Below are 16,599 nucleotides of genomic sequence, written 5' to 3'. Positions count from 1 at the left end.
TATCTTTAGTATTCTTAAAGTGTTTTTTTTTCCCCTTGAACACTATAACTTTAAGAAAGGAAAGTTGGCTAGATGTAATGGATTCTGATGGAGTAGGGCTGGCTTTTCTCCCCAGCAATTAGGAACCAGGATTTTTCATGAAAAGGTTGTTATCTCCCCAGAGAACAAACCATTCAGCACTTGAAGTTCACAGCTCCCTGTTGGGACTTATCGCAAATCAAACCAACAGTTCTAAAATCTGAACCTTCCAAACCGAAGATGGTTCCCAAACAGTTACCATAGTTACCTCAGTCCTCAGAGGGGCCGGGCTGAGGGAGCCCCTGCCTCCATTTTATGTGTTCTTTCTTATGCACAAAAGAGAGAAAAGCGAGACCTTTTTTGAACTGCCCTTTCCTTTGATCTTTCCTTTCTCATGAGGTGATTTGGGGGATATTTCACAGCTATGAAATGGGATACTTTTTAAAGCTATCATTAAATAGTGTGTCAGAATTCTACCATTTCATTTATGATAGGTGTTTACTGTCCCCTAATCTAGGCCTACCGATCTGGAAATTGATTCTCGGAAATGGGAACCCTCTTTGTGCCTGTTGGTTTGGCTCATTCGGGCCATTAATTATCCTATGGATATTCATTTGTAAGCAGAAAAATTGCCTGACAATGAATTAAAAATGAAAAAAGGAGGGGGAACCAAAACACAGACTACATATCTATTCCTCTGCCTCTTTAACTCCAGAACTAGCTTTATGGTTTTCGGTGATAAACAAGGCCAAGAAAGCTCTCCCCACCCATCCTCACTTACCTGAGCCAACAGCTTCAGACATGCTAGTCTGAACATTGGATGCCACCATCCCAAAGCGATACATTTGGGCTCAAAGTAATCATTTTAAATGCATGGACTTCTAGGCCTGGTGATGCATTAAACAGCTCTTGTTCACGGGATACTTGCTTTATCAGATGGTTCTGTTTTCCTGCATGTAACAGACCTTATATTTTTCTTATTATTTCCAAAGTGTCCATTTTAGGAAAGACTTTAGAATAAAGACTTAAAAGGAAAACACCTATAACCCTATCATGCTGAGATAAGCACTGTTAAAAATTGCAACTTTTAGTGAACATTGGTTCATATTGTTTTAAAAAATATCTTATTTTGCTATTTTAAGCCATTTCTCAATACCACTTAACACTGTTAAAATGTTTTCCTCCAGTGTTAGTTACATGAATACATAAAAATAAGTATATAATATGTATACACTTTGGAGAATTTTTTTTAACAGAGAGAGAGAGAGAGAGAGAGAGAGAGAGAGAGAGAGAGAGAGAAGAGCCCCAGACATCTCTGTGCCCACCTCCAGCTAACAGAACCTTCTTGACGTGCTGGAGGGCTCAAGAGCACCACGCCCACCGGATCTCCTGGTCTCCCTCCTCACTTCCCCACCCCCTGACCTCACCTGCATTGTGTTAGTGGTTCCTTTGGATTCTGTCTTATCCTGTTTGGGACTTTTTGCTCGATGTTCTTCCCATACGTGTATGTGCGTTGCTAAACTCTATAGAACCGTTCCTACCCTTTTTGGACTCTGTAGAAATGGAATCTCTGTTCTTCCATGACTTGCTTTTTCCCCTCACAGCATCTGTGAGATGCATCCTTTTTGGTATCTGGGGCTTTCATTTGTTCCCTTCACCACAAGTGGCACAAAGTGTTTGGTTGTGTGGATACACCTGTTCTCCTGTCCACGGTCATGTGGGCTGTTTACTGTTTTCTGCAAACAACGTTGCATGAGCATCCTTGTGAATGTCTCCTGGTGCACGAAGGAAGAGTGCTCTGGGATGTTTATCTGGGAATGCAGTTTCTGGGCTGGCAGGTGGCACTTCTTCCCCTGTACTAAGTAATGCTCATCTACGGTTCCACCCGGTTCCACCCGCAATATCCAACTTGTGCATCCTTGACAATTCTTATGCTGATCAGCTTTTCAAATTTGCCAGTCTGAGGGGAATAGAATGATGTTGTGGCTTCAATTTGCATTTTCATGACTGTTAATGAGGTTAGGTATTTTATGTGCTCTCTTAAATGTTAAATGACCATTTGTGTTTCCTTTTCTGTGAAATACTTGTAAGTCTTTATTTTTCTTTTTAGAATATTTGTATCTTATTTTAGGAGTCCTTTATATATTCTAGCTACTGATCGAATCCCTTGAAGTTAAATATTGGAAATATCCCCTCCCAACTTCTAGTTCATCTTTTTCCTTATTATGTCTTTTAATGAAATTTATTTATTTATTTAGTACCAGGGATTGAACCCAGGGGTGCTCTACCACTGACCTCCACCCCCCTCCCTTTTTAGTTTTCATTTGGAGACAGGGTCTTGCTAAATTGCTGAGGCTGACCTCAGACTTGTGCTTCTCTTGCCTCAGCTTCCTGAGTGGCGGGATTACAGGTGTGCATTACCATGCCGGTCATGAAAGGAGATTCCTAATTTTAGTATAGTCAAATATGTCCATCTTCTTTGTGGATTGTGATTGGTACCTTGTCCTGTTGAAGGAATCCTTCCCTAAGCTGACATCATCATGACATTCTTCCTATTTTCTTCTGAAATCTGTTTCACTTCGTACATTTAGGACTCAATATGAATGGGGTTGTGGATTTAAATGGGAAATGGCTTTAATATGTGGTGTGAGGTGAACTTTATACTTTGCTCTACGAACATGCCATCGTCCCAGGATTTTCTCTGCACAGCCTCTTCTGTGGTGCACAACATGCCATACACGTATGAATCTGATTCAGGGCTCTTCTTTTTGTTCCATTAGTCTTTTTTGTCTTTCCCTAATTTAATACTGACTGTCTTAATATCCACAGTTTTTATTGGTTTTGCTGAGTGATGGTGCAAAGCCTCCCTTTCCACATTGTTTTGTTTTTTCGTTTCTTGTTTTTTGTGTTGTTGTTTTTTTTTCGGGGGTGGGGGGGTTGGGTACCAGAGATTCAGCCCAGGGCCGCTTAACCACTGAGCCACATCCACAGCCCTTTTTATATTTTATTTAGAGACAAGGTCTCGCTAAGTTGTGTAGAGCCTTGCTAAGCGCTGAGGCTGGCTTTAAACTTGGATCCTCCTGCCTCAGTCTCCAGAGCCGCTGGGATTACAGGCGTGAGCCACCATGTCCACGCAATTCTTTTAAGACTTCTTGACTATATACTTAAGAGTCTGCTAGTTGGGATTTTTATTACAATTACATTGAATCTACAGGCTATTGGGAGATCGACACCTTTGAGATATTGTTTGGTTCTTTGGTAAACATGGTATGTTTCTCCTTTTGTCTTTAATATCTTTTATGTAGTTTTTAAATTTTTTTTTTTTAGTTGTCAATGGACATTTATTTATTTATTTATATGTGGTGCTGAGAATCATACCCAGTTCCTCATGCATGCTAGGCAAGGACTCTACCACCTAGCTACAACCTTAGCCCTCTTTTACGTAGTTTTGTGATTTTTTCTTGATAAAATCCTTTCCATTTATCTCTAGGTTCTTTTATTTTCTGTTTACTATTAAAACAGTATTTTAAATTATAATTTTAAATCTTTTTGTTAGTGTATACAAATGCAATTGACATATTTTTTCTGTATTTTTGCTAATCTTATTCATTATAATATATAGCTATAGCTTTTTTGTTTTTTTTCATGTAGAAAATAACTTCAACCACCATTTTGTAAAAATCCTTTTTCTCTATACCCTTGCCAATTCCCGAGTTTTTATGTTTGTCAAATGATTAGCCAAAAATTATAATCAGTTTAATTTGCAAATTTTATGCTTATTAGTGATGTTGAACTTTTTCCATGTTTATTGTTAATTTGCATGTCTTCATTTGTCACTGCCTGATCTTGTCTCCTATCTACATTTTGGGGGGAATGTTAATATTGTTTTTACCTCCTAAAATATACCAACATTCTATATAGAAAATCAATAGTAATGCTCTGCCAAATATCAGGCATATACTTTTTCACTTTTTCCATTTTATTTACTTCATATTTTATGTGCATGATGTTTTTTTTTAAATATGCATATTTTTAGTTGTTGATGGACCTTTATTTTATTTATTTATTTATTTATTTATATGTTGTGCTGAGAATTGGATTCAATTCAAAATATGCAGGTTTAAGATACTTACCTATGTCAGAAAGTGCTTAGCACAAAGCAAACTCCTACTACATGGGAGCTATTCTTAAATTCAGATGATGTGCAATTTGAAGTGGGGTTCTGATGTCTGTTTTTATTTTATTTTTTTTACATTTAACCAGTTGTCCCACAACCATTCTATCCTTCCCTTCCTGATCTGAAATGCCTTCTTGGCTCACACAATCTCTGTCAGTCTGTTTATGGACTTTCACGTCTGTTCTGTCAATCTGCCTGAAATACTGCATCAATTATACACTTTTTATTTATTATAAATTTAAGGATTTAAAAATATTTGCTATAGGAAATTTCCTTTTGTTATCTTTCTTTTAAAAGTTTTTATTGCCCATCTTAATTTTTTTGGGGGGGAGACAGTACCAGGAATTGAACTCAGGAGAGCACTCAACCACTGAGCCACATCCCTAGCCCTATTTGTATTTTATTTAGAGACAGGGTCTCACTGAGTTGCTTAGAGCCTCGATTTTTGCTGGGGCTGGCTTTGAACTCTCGATCCTTCTGCCTCAGCCTCTTGAGCTGCTGGGATTATAGGTGTGCACCACCGCACCCAGCATCCATCCTAATTTAATTGCATTGTGGTCTGCAGTTTTTGTGCCCCAATACATATTCAACATCTACAAATACGCCATGGCATTAGGGAACGTTGCATATCCTCTGTTCTCTCATGGTCTGTACATACATGTAAAATACAGTTTGAAAAGTTTGCCATCAAAATTCTTCCTTCTTCCTGCTGGGCATGGTGGCACACGCCTGTGATCCCAGCAGTTTGGGAAGCTGAGGCAGGAGGATCAGGAGTTCAAAGCCAGCCTCAGCCATGGTGAGGCACTAAATTACTCAGCGAGACCCTGTCTCTAAATAAAATACCAGAAAAGGCTGGGGATGTGGCTCAGTGGTTAAGGGTCCCTTAGTTCAATCCCGATATCACTCCCCCCCCCCAAAAATTCTTCCTACTTCCGTCAGCAACTTAGCAAGACCCTGTCTCAAAATAAAAAATAAAAAGGGCTGGGGTATGGCTCAGTGATTGACCGAGCGACCCTGGGTTCCACCCCTGGTTTTAAAAAAAAAAATCTTCCTAGTCAATTATGTTCTTTTGAATTTGTCAATTTCTGAACGTTATTTATTAAAACCTTCCCATATGATTTAGATTCACCCATCCTCCTTTATCTTTATAAGAATTTGGCTTTTATTTAGCACATGAAGGCTCATATTTTCTTGGTGGATTGGTCAATATTACCTTTACACTTTTAGCTGAGTTACATTTTGTCTGTCAATATCGCTACACCTGGAATTTCATTTTGTTAATCATATATATTTTTTTAATTCCCCAGAAATTCTTCTTATCTCTCATTGGTCCTTTCCCAGAGCAGTGGAATCCTCCTGAGAACTAATCCCCCGTTAGCTGACCCATTCCTTTCTTGCAGGGTCAGCAGGCTCTTTTTTCTTGTCTCCTCTCCTCCGTGCTGCTGGGGTCCACATGTGACAGGTGATCCCAGCAGTCCATGAAGGAAGGAGTGGCTGGTTCAGCATGGAGGCAACCAACTCGGTTGTCCAACGGCTGTGCCTTGCTTCCTCGGCAGCCCTCTTCCCTGACTTGAAGACTTTGTGTGATCGGGGACGCTCATGAACTTGTCTGTAAACTCAGGGCTGTATGAGAGTTCCCTTTCTATAGCACTCAGCTCCGGGGAGTGCCCGGGCACAGGCACTGTTGCTGGGCTGCCCTGGGTGCTGAAGCAGGTCTTGAGCCGGTTACCCTCATATCTGCCCTGCCTGTGAACTTGTGCACCCCAAGCTGGGGACTGTCTGGGTCAGCTCTTCTCCACGGTTTTCTACTGCAAGCAGGTCTGGTCCTCACCTCTGTATCTACTGTCCTAGGATTCTCCAATATTTCTGGCCTGCTGGTCTTCCGGCACTGTGGTGGATTCGTTCTCTTTTTAAGAGATTCGGGTGGGAAGGGAGATCCATGGGAGTCCTTTGCCTGCTGTCCTAAGAGCAAGCTCAACTCTTTAAATAACAGTGTGTCCCGAACAGAAGGGAGTGAAACTATTAGTGCGCAATCACTTTGGGGTGATGACTTCATGTCTGACCTCTTTTTCTTTTTCTCTCTCTCTTCTTCACTTTTGTGAACGTATGTATTTTTCTCAAAATGTAGTAGCCCATGGATTCCCACTAATACCTTTGAGAAGATGGGAGAGCTTACATTAGGAGTCAGGCATTTATAAACTATATATGTACAAAAAAATTAATCACAGAGCCAAATGCAGTGGTGCACCCCTGTAATCCCAGGAACTTGGGAGGCTAAAGTAGGAGGATCACAAGTTGGAGGCTAGCCTGAGCAATTCTGTGAAACCTTGACTTAAAACTTAATATTGAAAAAATAAAAAGGGCTGGGCATATAACTCGGTGGTTAAGCACTTGGTTCAATCCCCAGTACCACCTCCCCCGCACAAAAATTAAACACAGAGCCCTTGATCCTACTCCTTAGATCGGTGGTCTTCAGACCTAAGTGACCATCAGACCATTCAGATTCCAGGGCCCAAATATCTTTGCTTGCATTTCCATTTATTCTATCTTATCAAACACCAGCAGCTTACATTCTGAAATGTGGACTCACTTGCTGGCAAGAGTTGTTATTGGTGAGCTCACGTCCAGGTTTGTGGGTTCATCACTTCTCTGAACCAACACCTATTGAGCACAACACCTCTGGCCACAAATGTTTTGCCAGGCACTGGACGCACCTGAAGTTCAGTGTCCCCGTCACCAGGCACCCAGCCTGCCCAACCCTGCCAAGCCGGCTGCAGTAGTGCTACCCTCCCCCCTATTACAGATCAGGAAACGGGATGCTGGGGAAATTAGAAGCTCATCCCAAGGTCACATGACTTCATCATTTCAGAGGCAGCCTCAAGCCCGGGAGCCCTGAGCATGAATCCCACAAGCTTACACACCTGTACGTGATGTTGGGCACCACAGACTCCTCACAGCGGCTGAGGCAGGGAGGGGCTCCTGGATTTGCGCTTCCCTCTTGAGGCCTTTCCTTTGTTTTTGTTCCTGGTTTTGGTGTTTGGTTTTGCCTGCTGGGATGGAATCTGGGGCCTCAGGCATGTGGGGCAAGGCCTCACCCTGGCTTCTTGGTTTTGCTGGCCGCGCTGGTCCCGTGGGCTCACAAATCTCAATAACTACAAAGAAACCTAATATAAGAATTTGTGCACCGATTATGCATAACCCCATCTAGAGGAATGAGCCCCAGGGTGACCAAGGGTGAGCCCCAGGAGCAGGCGGGCAGGATGTGGGGCGATTGTTCCTTCTTCCTTCCCCCCAATGCCCTGGGAACTGGTATCTGCAGAAACTGCAAATGTGGAGACTCTTGGTCACGAGGCCGTGTTTTCCATTTAGTCTCCTGGAGGAGGACTCCGAGGAGGAGGGAGACTTGTGTCGCATCTGTCAGATAGCCGGGGGTTCCCCCCCCAACCCCCTCCTGGAGCCCTGCGGCTGTGTGGGAAGCCTGCGGTTTGTCCACCAGGAGTGCCTGAAGAAGTGGCTGAAGGTGAAAATAACCTCAGGTAGGTGGGAGGGGGGACGCCCCCATACAATTAACCCGAGCCACCCCCGAGCGGGCCTCGGAGCCTTGCCCACGGCTCACTCTCGGGGAAGCATGGCCAGGCCCAGGAATCTTGTTCATAAATGCTGCCTTCAAATTGCGGGAGGGAAGCAAATGTTTTTCAAGTCTGAGGGAAGAATCCTGGAAACACTTGCTTACCAAACCCTTCTCCTGCTTGAGACCTGAGCAGAGATGCTAAGATTGCCTCCCCAGAGGAGGGAGACAGAAGAATCAGGTCAGGGGTTGAAGCTCAGCAAGCATAAGGTGGCCGTGTCCACCAGTGGACGCTGTGCAACAATAATTCAGAAAGTCCCCTGAGAGAGACCCCCAAATACACACGCTTTCATTGGGGAAGGAGGATGTCACCTAAGATACCAGGCAAAGCTGTCTGTTGGCCACAGGGATAAGGAAAGAGAGTTGATATGATCTTCTAGAAACATAGCAGATAAAGAGAGCTCCATGTGCTGCCTTTGTAGGTTGATCTTATAACCAGGTAAGAAACCCTCTCTGTTTTTTTAGGGGTAGGGGTGTGTGTGTGCCAGGGATTGAACTCAGGGGCACTCGACCACTGAGCCACTTCCCCAGCCCTATTTTGTATTTTATTTAGAGACAGGGTCTTGCTGAGTTGCTTAACGCCTCACCATTGCTGAGGCTGGCTTTGAACTCTCAATCCCCCTGCCTCAGCCTCCAGAGCCCCTGGGATTACAGGAATGCACCACTGCATCCAGTTTGAAGCCCTCTCTTGACTCCCCGGGGAGGGTCTGTAACCTCAGTCCTCATCAGTAGATTTACTTTTCTTGGCAGAGAATGGGTTTCTTTAAAAATGGCTTTAAGAATGACCAATAAGAAAAAATTAAAAAAAAAAAAAAGGACTCATCAATGCAAGCAACTCAATTAGAAAACAGATGCTCTTTCACCCTCACCTCTCTGAAAGCTTTACTCCACAGCCAGATCCCTTTGCTCTCTGCTTCCATGTTCTGATCACTATTTCAGGCTACCAAGGAGACCTAGCACTCTGCTCTGGCCCCAGGCCTGTTGCCATGCTCCCTCACCAAGGACAGCACACCATTTAACTAGAGAGCGAACACCCAGGATAATCATAGTAACTGCCTCTTTCCTGCAGCTCTGTTTCCATGTGTGCCTCTCCTCTTCACATGAGAAACACAGGCCCACTCCCAAGATGCTTAAACGCATGTCCACACAGCAAGCAAAGATTCAGTCCAGAGCAAAAAAAAAAAAAAAAAAGTGGATTTCGGTTGCTAATGACTCGGCCAAACAATGCTTTATCTTACTAGAAATTTAAGCCAATTAAACATCTATCACAGGGAGAGGGGGAAAAAAGACCCATAAAATGTGTTATGAAAATGATCTTAAATGCTCGTAAATGCCGATGCTCGTATGAGTATGTTCAGCAGGATTAGGTTGGAAGGCACATGGGATGTTCTGTAGCCAAAAGCATCACTGAATGGTGCTAAAAAAGAAAAATCAAGCAAACAAAATGGAGATAAGGGATTACTGTGCATCCTTACCCTTTAAAAGTCTCTATTATTTACTATTTCTTTATATCCCCAGTGGGAAAATAGAACTGGGGTATAAACCTGTACAAGACCTAATTAGTAAACACATGCAGATAACCAGTAAGTCCTCTGCTTTTTGATGCATAAAACAAACACTGGTAAATCATCAGTCTAAATGCAGCAGCTACGCTTGGGGGATGCTCATAGCTTTTTTTTTTTTTCCCTTTTTCTTTTTTTGGTACTGGGGATTACACCCAGGGGTGCTTAACCACTGAGCCACATCCCCAGCCCCTTTTTATATTTTATCTAGAGACAGGGTCTCACTGAATTGCTTAGGGCCTCACTAAGTTGCTGAGGCTGGCTTTGAACTTGCAATCCTCCTGCCTCAGCCTCTCAAGCTGCTGGGATTACAAACCTAGCATCACCACACCCAGCCCAAATTGCATGCTTTTATAAAAACAGACATTCAGGAGCCTTCTCATGTTTCTTCTTTTTCCAAATGAGGCTGAGCTCAGGCTTTGGTGATGGGCCCAGATGCTCCTTTTAACTAATACCCACACATGGCCCCTCACTCCCTCGCTTTTCTCAGTTGGGATTTTCACCTGTGTGCCAGTAAAGGTAGATTTTTAAGCCATCAACTAGCTTCAGCCATCTATCTGGGCCTCACTAATTTATTTACCTGACTCTTAGCTTCCGTGTAGCAATTCCAATTTTATGAGCCATTATGTTTATATTTAAATAGAAACAAGACCTGTTATTTAAAAGCCATGGGAATTTCACCTACATGAAGCTCGCATAATAAATGATTACAAAGGGAATTTTTCAGATCTCAGATTCAAGGTCATTTTCTAGAGAAGATGACTGACTTTAAATGAAGGTCACTGAAGCTCAGAATTTATAGCATGCAGAAGTTGAAACTCAAAACATCAGCTGTCTAAATTTTCAACACAAACCAACCCAGGGTTGAATGACAGGTAATCGATCACGTGTGTGCGTGCAGGCGCGTGTGCCTGTTAAGAACACTTAAGATCTACTCTCTTATATATAGTTCTTTATCTAATTCAAGGAGCAGATCTGGGTGCTGTGAAGACCTGTGAGATGTGTAAGCAAGGCCTGCTGATCAACCTGGATGACTTAAACCTAACCGAATTTTACCAGAAGCACCAGCAATCCCGGGTAAGAAACGCACCCACGCTACCTCCACAGACTACAGTAAACTAGGGGTGCAGGAGGGGCAAAGGCCGGCTTTCCCCGATCTAAGGAATGTAGAAGGCCTGTGTGTGACATGAGTCTGGGAATGTCCCTTTGGCTCACTTCTTTGAGAAGGGTCTGTCACTACATGTGAACGTTGGAGAGTTGGGAGGTGTTGGTCATCCTGGGTTGATGTCCACCTGCTGTCAGGGACAAAAGTAGGAAGCTATCAGCTCTAGTGACAAAGTGGACCCACAGGAAGAGCAAAACGTCTGGGCAAGCTCAAATCTGCTGAAGTCATTTAAGTTTAATAGCAACAAAAGAAAGGGAAAAAAAAATCAGGATGTTGGAGGAAATGGGCCCCAGTTAAATACCAAGTAACTCTAGACAATAAGGAACTGCTCCGTCTAAGGTTACTAAACACGGAGTAAATGCACACTGTGTGCTTTTGGGGAATAGGATGAGTGGAGAAAACACTTTTGGGGCATTTGGATTGTGTTTTGAATACTGCAAAAGTTAACCTCAGGTGGGAAGGCAATTTATACCCAAGAAAATCATCACCCACTTCTCAAGCAAACAACCTCCCATTTAGAACTACACTCTCCAATATAGAAGCCACAAGCCACATGTGGCTAATGAGAAAGTGGTTGTAACATATGCTTGTAAGTGCTAAATACACACCAAATTTCAAAGAGTAACAAAAAATATAAAATATCATGTTGTTTTATATTAAATGTATATTGTATTAGAGCATTTTTCAACATTGTAACAAAATGCCCAAGGCTAGACCACTTTAAAAAGAAAATAGGCCATCCATGCCATGGCCCTTCCATGTGGGAACAAAGAATAGAGGTTTATTTAGCTCACTGTTCAAGGGCTCATATCTGGTGATGGCCTTGCTGGCAGATCCCTGACACAGAACATTGCATCATGTAGCAAGAAACAGGAAGCACTCTCTTACTCTTATAAATCCAACAGGATTCAATCATGGGGACTTCATCTTGGCAATCTTATCTAATCCTAATGCCCTCCCAAAGGCCTCACCCATAAGCATATAGTCAGATTAATGTCCATCTTCTTAATGCTTCACAGTGAATCAATTAACTTTCCGTCACGATAATGAAATACCTGAGGCAATTAACTTACAAAGAGAAAAGGTCTATTTTGGCATGTGGTTCTGGAGGTTCCAGCTCAAGATTGAGTGGCTTATTGCTTTGAGCCTCTAGAACAACATGAAAAGAGCATGTGGTGAAGCAAACTGTTCACCTCATGAGCCAGGAAGCAGAGGGAAAACGAGGATGACACTGATCTCCCACAATTCTCTTCAATGCTCCCAGTGACCAGAGGAGCTCCCACGAGGCCCCACCTACCTCCTAAAGGCTCCATTACCTCCCAACCGTGCCAGCCTTTTCCACATCCAAACCACAGCACTGAGGGCTAGATTTCAACAGGGGAAACACTGAGACCCTAACCAAACACAGTACACATCACACCTCAAAGACTTTGCGTGATATAAGAAGCTGAGGAGTCACCGCTCTGTCCTGACAACAGGAAAAGCTGAACCAACTGAAAAATCAACAACTCTTCTTAGATACATAAGAAAAATGAGACCACAGGACAAACCACTGTCCCTAAAATTGGAGAGAGAATCGCAACTTACCAGAGCAGAAGCTCACAAGCAGAAGCCTCTGTGGGAACAGTGCTGGACACAGAAACCTAAACTGAAATTAGTGAACTGCTGAATGCAGTGTGGGCAGTCTGAGGGTCAAAAACTCCAAGGAAAACCAGTCATCAGGGTGTCCCCACACTTCTGTGAGTTTTATCTCCAGGAGCTTAATCAGGTTCTTGCAGTGAATATCAGAAAAAAATCCCTTCACACTTCTGGCGGTGGGAGGGAGCAGTAGCCATGTCTGTATGCGCCAGATTGTACTAAAGTTATATGTGTTAGTCTGATTGACAACACTATAACAAAATACCTGAGATAATTAACTTATAAAGAAAAAATACTTATTCTGGCTCATAGTTTTGAAGGTCCCAGACCAAGACAGGGTGGACCCACTGGTTTGGGCCTCTGGTAAGTGTGCTGGATGGTAATGGCAAGGAGCACCTGGTGGAGCAAACTACTCGCCTCATAACCAAGAAACAAAATAATAGAAAGAGGCAAGGGTCCCACAGTCTCCTTCAAGAGAAAATCCCCGATGACCAAAGAATCTCTCACCAGGCCCCACCTCTTAAAGGTTCCATCTCCTCTCAGTAGCATCACCTTGGGAACCACATGGACTTTTTGGGGATAATCTACCTCCAAACCACAGTAGGATAACATATGTTTAATGAAAATACCAAAAAAGAAGAGAGAAAGGAATAGACTATATCACTGAAGCAAGAGCAACTAAGAATTTCTCCCACATTAATGTCAAGACACCAAACCAGGGGCTGGGGCTGGGGCTCAGCAGTAGCACACTTGCCTGGCATGTGTGAGGCACTGGGTTCGATTCTCAGCACCATGTATGAATAAATAATGAATAAATAAATAAAGGTCTACCAATAACTTAAAAAAAAAAGACACCAAACCAGAACTCCAAGAGTCTCAGAGTACATCAAGCAGGATAATTGTGAATAAATAAATAAATTGTGATTTATCATATTTAAGATGGAAAAAATCAAACAGAAAGAAAAAAAAATCCTGCAAGAAGTTAAGAAGAAAAACTACCTCCCCTGTATAAAGCAAAGTTAAGAATCATATCCAACTTCCCAGAAAACAAGTAAGTAGAGCAAAATATTTAAAACGTTGACCAACCTTGAATTCATAGGTTGCTTATCCTGGGATGATGTCTACCTGCTGGACAAGTGGTGATTCTATACCCTGCGAAACTATCCTTCAAAATTAAAGTAGACATTATCTATCTATCTCTCTCTATATATATATCTATATCTATATCTATATCTATATCTATATCTATATCTATAATATATATATAATATTATATATATATTTATATTATATATATATTATATATATATTTAATTTATAAATATATTCAGGCAGAGGAAGGAGAAGTTGTGCTCCATTTGTGTACAATATGTCAAAATGCATTCCACCGACATGAGTAACCAATTAGAACAAATTTTAAAATAAAATAAAATTTGAAATAAAATTGAAGTAGAAATAAAGACTTTTTCAAAGACTTAATACCCCAAAAGGATGTAAAATATCACAGATAACTGTAGATTACAGTCATGTGCTTCCTAATGACCTTTCAGTGATGAACAACATATGGTGACGGTATGTACCATGTAGTCCAACTGTGCATACTGTACCATCTAGGCTTGTGTACACCACTCTGCGACCATCACACAGCAATAAAATTGTCTACAAACACATTTCTCAGAATGCATCCCCATAATTAAGGAACACACAGCTGCAATTATACACTGAAATGATATTTTGGATATATTAAGTTAATAAAATACATGGCTAACATTAATTTCACTGATTTCCTTTTACTTGTTTAATGTGGTTACTATAATTTTTCAGACTACCTATGTGGTTTGCATTGGTGCCTCACATTGTATTGTACTGGATGGTTCTGATCCAGAAGGTGCCTTGCACATAATAACCATCAATAACATTTATCTAATAAAGGTAGCCCAGCATTATTACCATTATAACTTAAAACTGCCCCCCCTTATAACACGATTCCAAAACAGTACTAACAATCATGCCTGTAACGCACATGATTTTAAAACTATAAAACCATTGTTAACAACCAGAACGTCACCCCTCAGAGGGACTCACTTCAGCTTTTAGATTATTAGCCTGCTTCCAGACCTTCCTCTGCAAACATTTTGACAGCTGAATCAAAATAGTGTGCAAGAGTCTGGGCAATTCTACAGTTTCTTTTTTTAAACCCTAAGGTGCTAGACAAAGGAACACAATTCTGATAAGAATAAAGGATATTGGAATCTCTTAATAAGTCATGCTACATCAGCGTTGCAAAGACTGGGCCTCAGAAGTTTAGAGAAAGAAGAACAGAAAGAAAAAGGGGGGGAAGGAAGGAAGGATCAGAGGGACAGAGGCGGGGCGGAAGGAGAAAGAATTTCTTGAAAAATACATTCGGCATTTTGAGGCCTGAGACTCTCCCATCACTCCTAACCCCAAACACGAAGGTCTGACATGAGAAGCAAAGTAACTCACACTCTGGAATGTTGAGTCAGAACACTGAAAGGAACCAGGCGTGCTGAGCACCAGCCAGAGTGTAGACAGGCTCTTCTCGAAAAGTAGATCATTCCAGAAAGTAAGCCCCACGAACTACCTGAGAAGGAGGATATGCCCAGGTAAGGCTGGTCCCCCAGGACACTATCAGGATGCTCTCTAGACATCACAGACCCCGTGCAGCCCGGGAATGCCTTGTCTAGTAAAGACCTCTTTGGGTCCCAAGCATTTCATGTTGTTCTTCCTGCCAAACTGCTGCTACCATGCCACCTTGGCTTACCAGTGATCTTTGTAGGATTGACCCAATAATAGCAAAATTCTCCAGTTGTCTTAAAACGTTTGCACTCCCATGGAGCCTGAGGAAGCCTGCCCTGCTGAAAAGCTCGCCAGCTCTGACTAAGATCGGAACCTGAATCCTATTCCCTTCCCTAAAGATGCCAGGTGAACTTGGGGAAGCTATGTCCGTTCCCTGGGCCTCAGCTCTCCCGTCCATCTGTGGGGAATGGGAGATAATTCCTACCTTGCAGGGATGGATGTAAGAAAAGACTTGAACCCCTAACAGAATGACGCAGTGCCCGCACAGAGAAGGCTCAAAGGGAATGGGAACCACCACTCAAAGCCACAGAGACACCCAACTTCTTTGGCACAAAGGACCAAAGTAGAATCCATCATGGAACCATCCAAGCTGACTGGCCCACACAGGGGTGGCGCCCAGGCCCTCCAACTCCCTGTTTCCCCCGAGTGGAGATAACGGGCAACAAGCACATTCTAGAAAGAACTGAAAGCAACTGTCTTTGCGGGGTCTGGGCAGGGAGGGGACACAGGCACACTCAAAGGCATTGAGTGATGAGAGCTGAACAAAGGGCAAAAATGGGGACAAGGACCAGCAGTGAGGCCACTGGGCCTGAAGTGAGGAGGGGTGCTTACCAGGGCCAGGATGGCTATCCAGTAGAGGAGAGCAGTGGCGGCCAGACCACTGCCCACAGCGAGGGAACAGGAGGAGCAAACACCCGGGGCCCTCGCTCCTCCACCCCCTGGTCTCCTGCCAGCCAAACCCACTGGCCAAACCCAACGGGAAACCAGAGGGCGAGGGAGCCCAGCCACTCAGTCCACGGGGTCAGCCTGCAGGCCACAGTGCCGGCTGGAAAGTGGCTCTCTGGAGGGGAGAGTGGAAAACGTCCAGCACGGTCATTACTCCACGTGGAAGCAGAAAAGCTTTTAAAATCAGTTTGGGTGAGAACTTGACAGGTCATCAAAGCCTTCTGGAAACGCCCTGCATTATGATCACAGTAGGAAGGTGCTGCAGACCCACCCTGCGGGACGGCAGGGCTCACACTTTCACAGCAGTTGTGCCTGTTCCTTCCCGTGGCCTGTTGTGAAGGTAACAGTGTCTGTTTGCTACAGGTCGGAGCTAAACTCAAGACACCAGCGAAGTGCAACTCAGAAGAGTCCAGAACCCTCCACACGGACCAAGACTGTGGTCTAACACACAGCTACCCACGGAGCCACGGACCTCGGCCTGTGCCTCAGAAATGAGCTCAGAAATGGTGGCCCCCAGGCTGGCGGTGGATTGATCTGTGTCCCCATGTTCCTGTGCCTCTGAGGGCCTGGTTCCTTTTCCCATCCAGGCCATGGCTCCTGCAGGCCTCTCAGCCACCCTCGGTGCTGGTCACTCCTTGGAAAAGAGGTTCCCTTCCGGAGAAGTGGGGTAACTGGTGCCAAACCTAGCTATACAAAGATAGGGACAAAACCAAAACCAGAACAGGTCCATGGCTTCAGCCCAGCCTGGCTCTCCCTTGACCTCAACTAAGTAGCCCACGAGCTTCTTTTATCTTATGCATTTCCCATTTAATTGTTTTCTTTTGCTTTTAATTATAATAATCATGCAAAAATCTCCCATAGTTCACCT

General features: G+C 43.3%; 1 protein-coding gene across 1 annotated transcript in view; it reads left to right on the top strand.

Annotated features, from left to right (window-relative positions):
• The window catches only part of MARCHF10 (membrane associated ring-CH-type finger 10), a gene marked incomplete at its 5' end in the record, with an annotated part of 83,637 nt that overhangs the window by 53,624 nt on the left and 13,414 nt on the right, over window positions 1-16,599 (top strand). The window contains 2 exons of the mRNA XM_081272803.1: window positions 7,565-7,731; window positions 10,353-10,462. Of these exons, the coding sequence (XP_081128929.1) occupies window positions 7,565-7,731; window positions 10,353-10,462 (277 nt within the window). The remainder of the gene's footprint in view (window positions 1-7,564; window positions 7,732-10,352; window positions 10,463-16,599) is intronic.

The sequence above is a fragment of the Spermophilus citellus genome (assembly GCF_964194105.1).
Source record: "Spermophilus citellus genome assembly, chromosome: 17".
Taxonomy (NCBI): Eukaryota; Metazoa; Chordata; class Mammalia; order Rodentia; family Sciuridae; genus Spermophilus; species Spermophilus citellus.
Note: the sequence above shows the minus strand (reverse complement) of the source record. Positions and strands in the feature narration are given on the sequence as shown.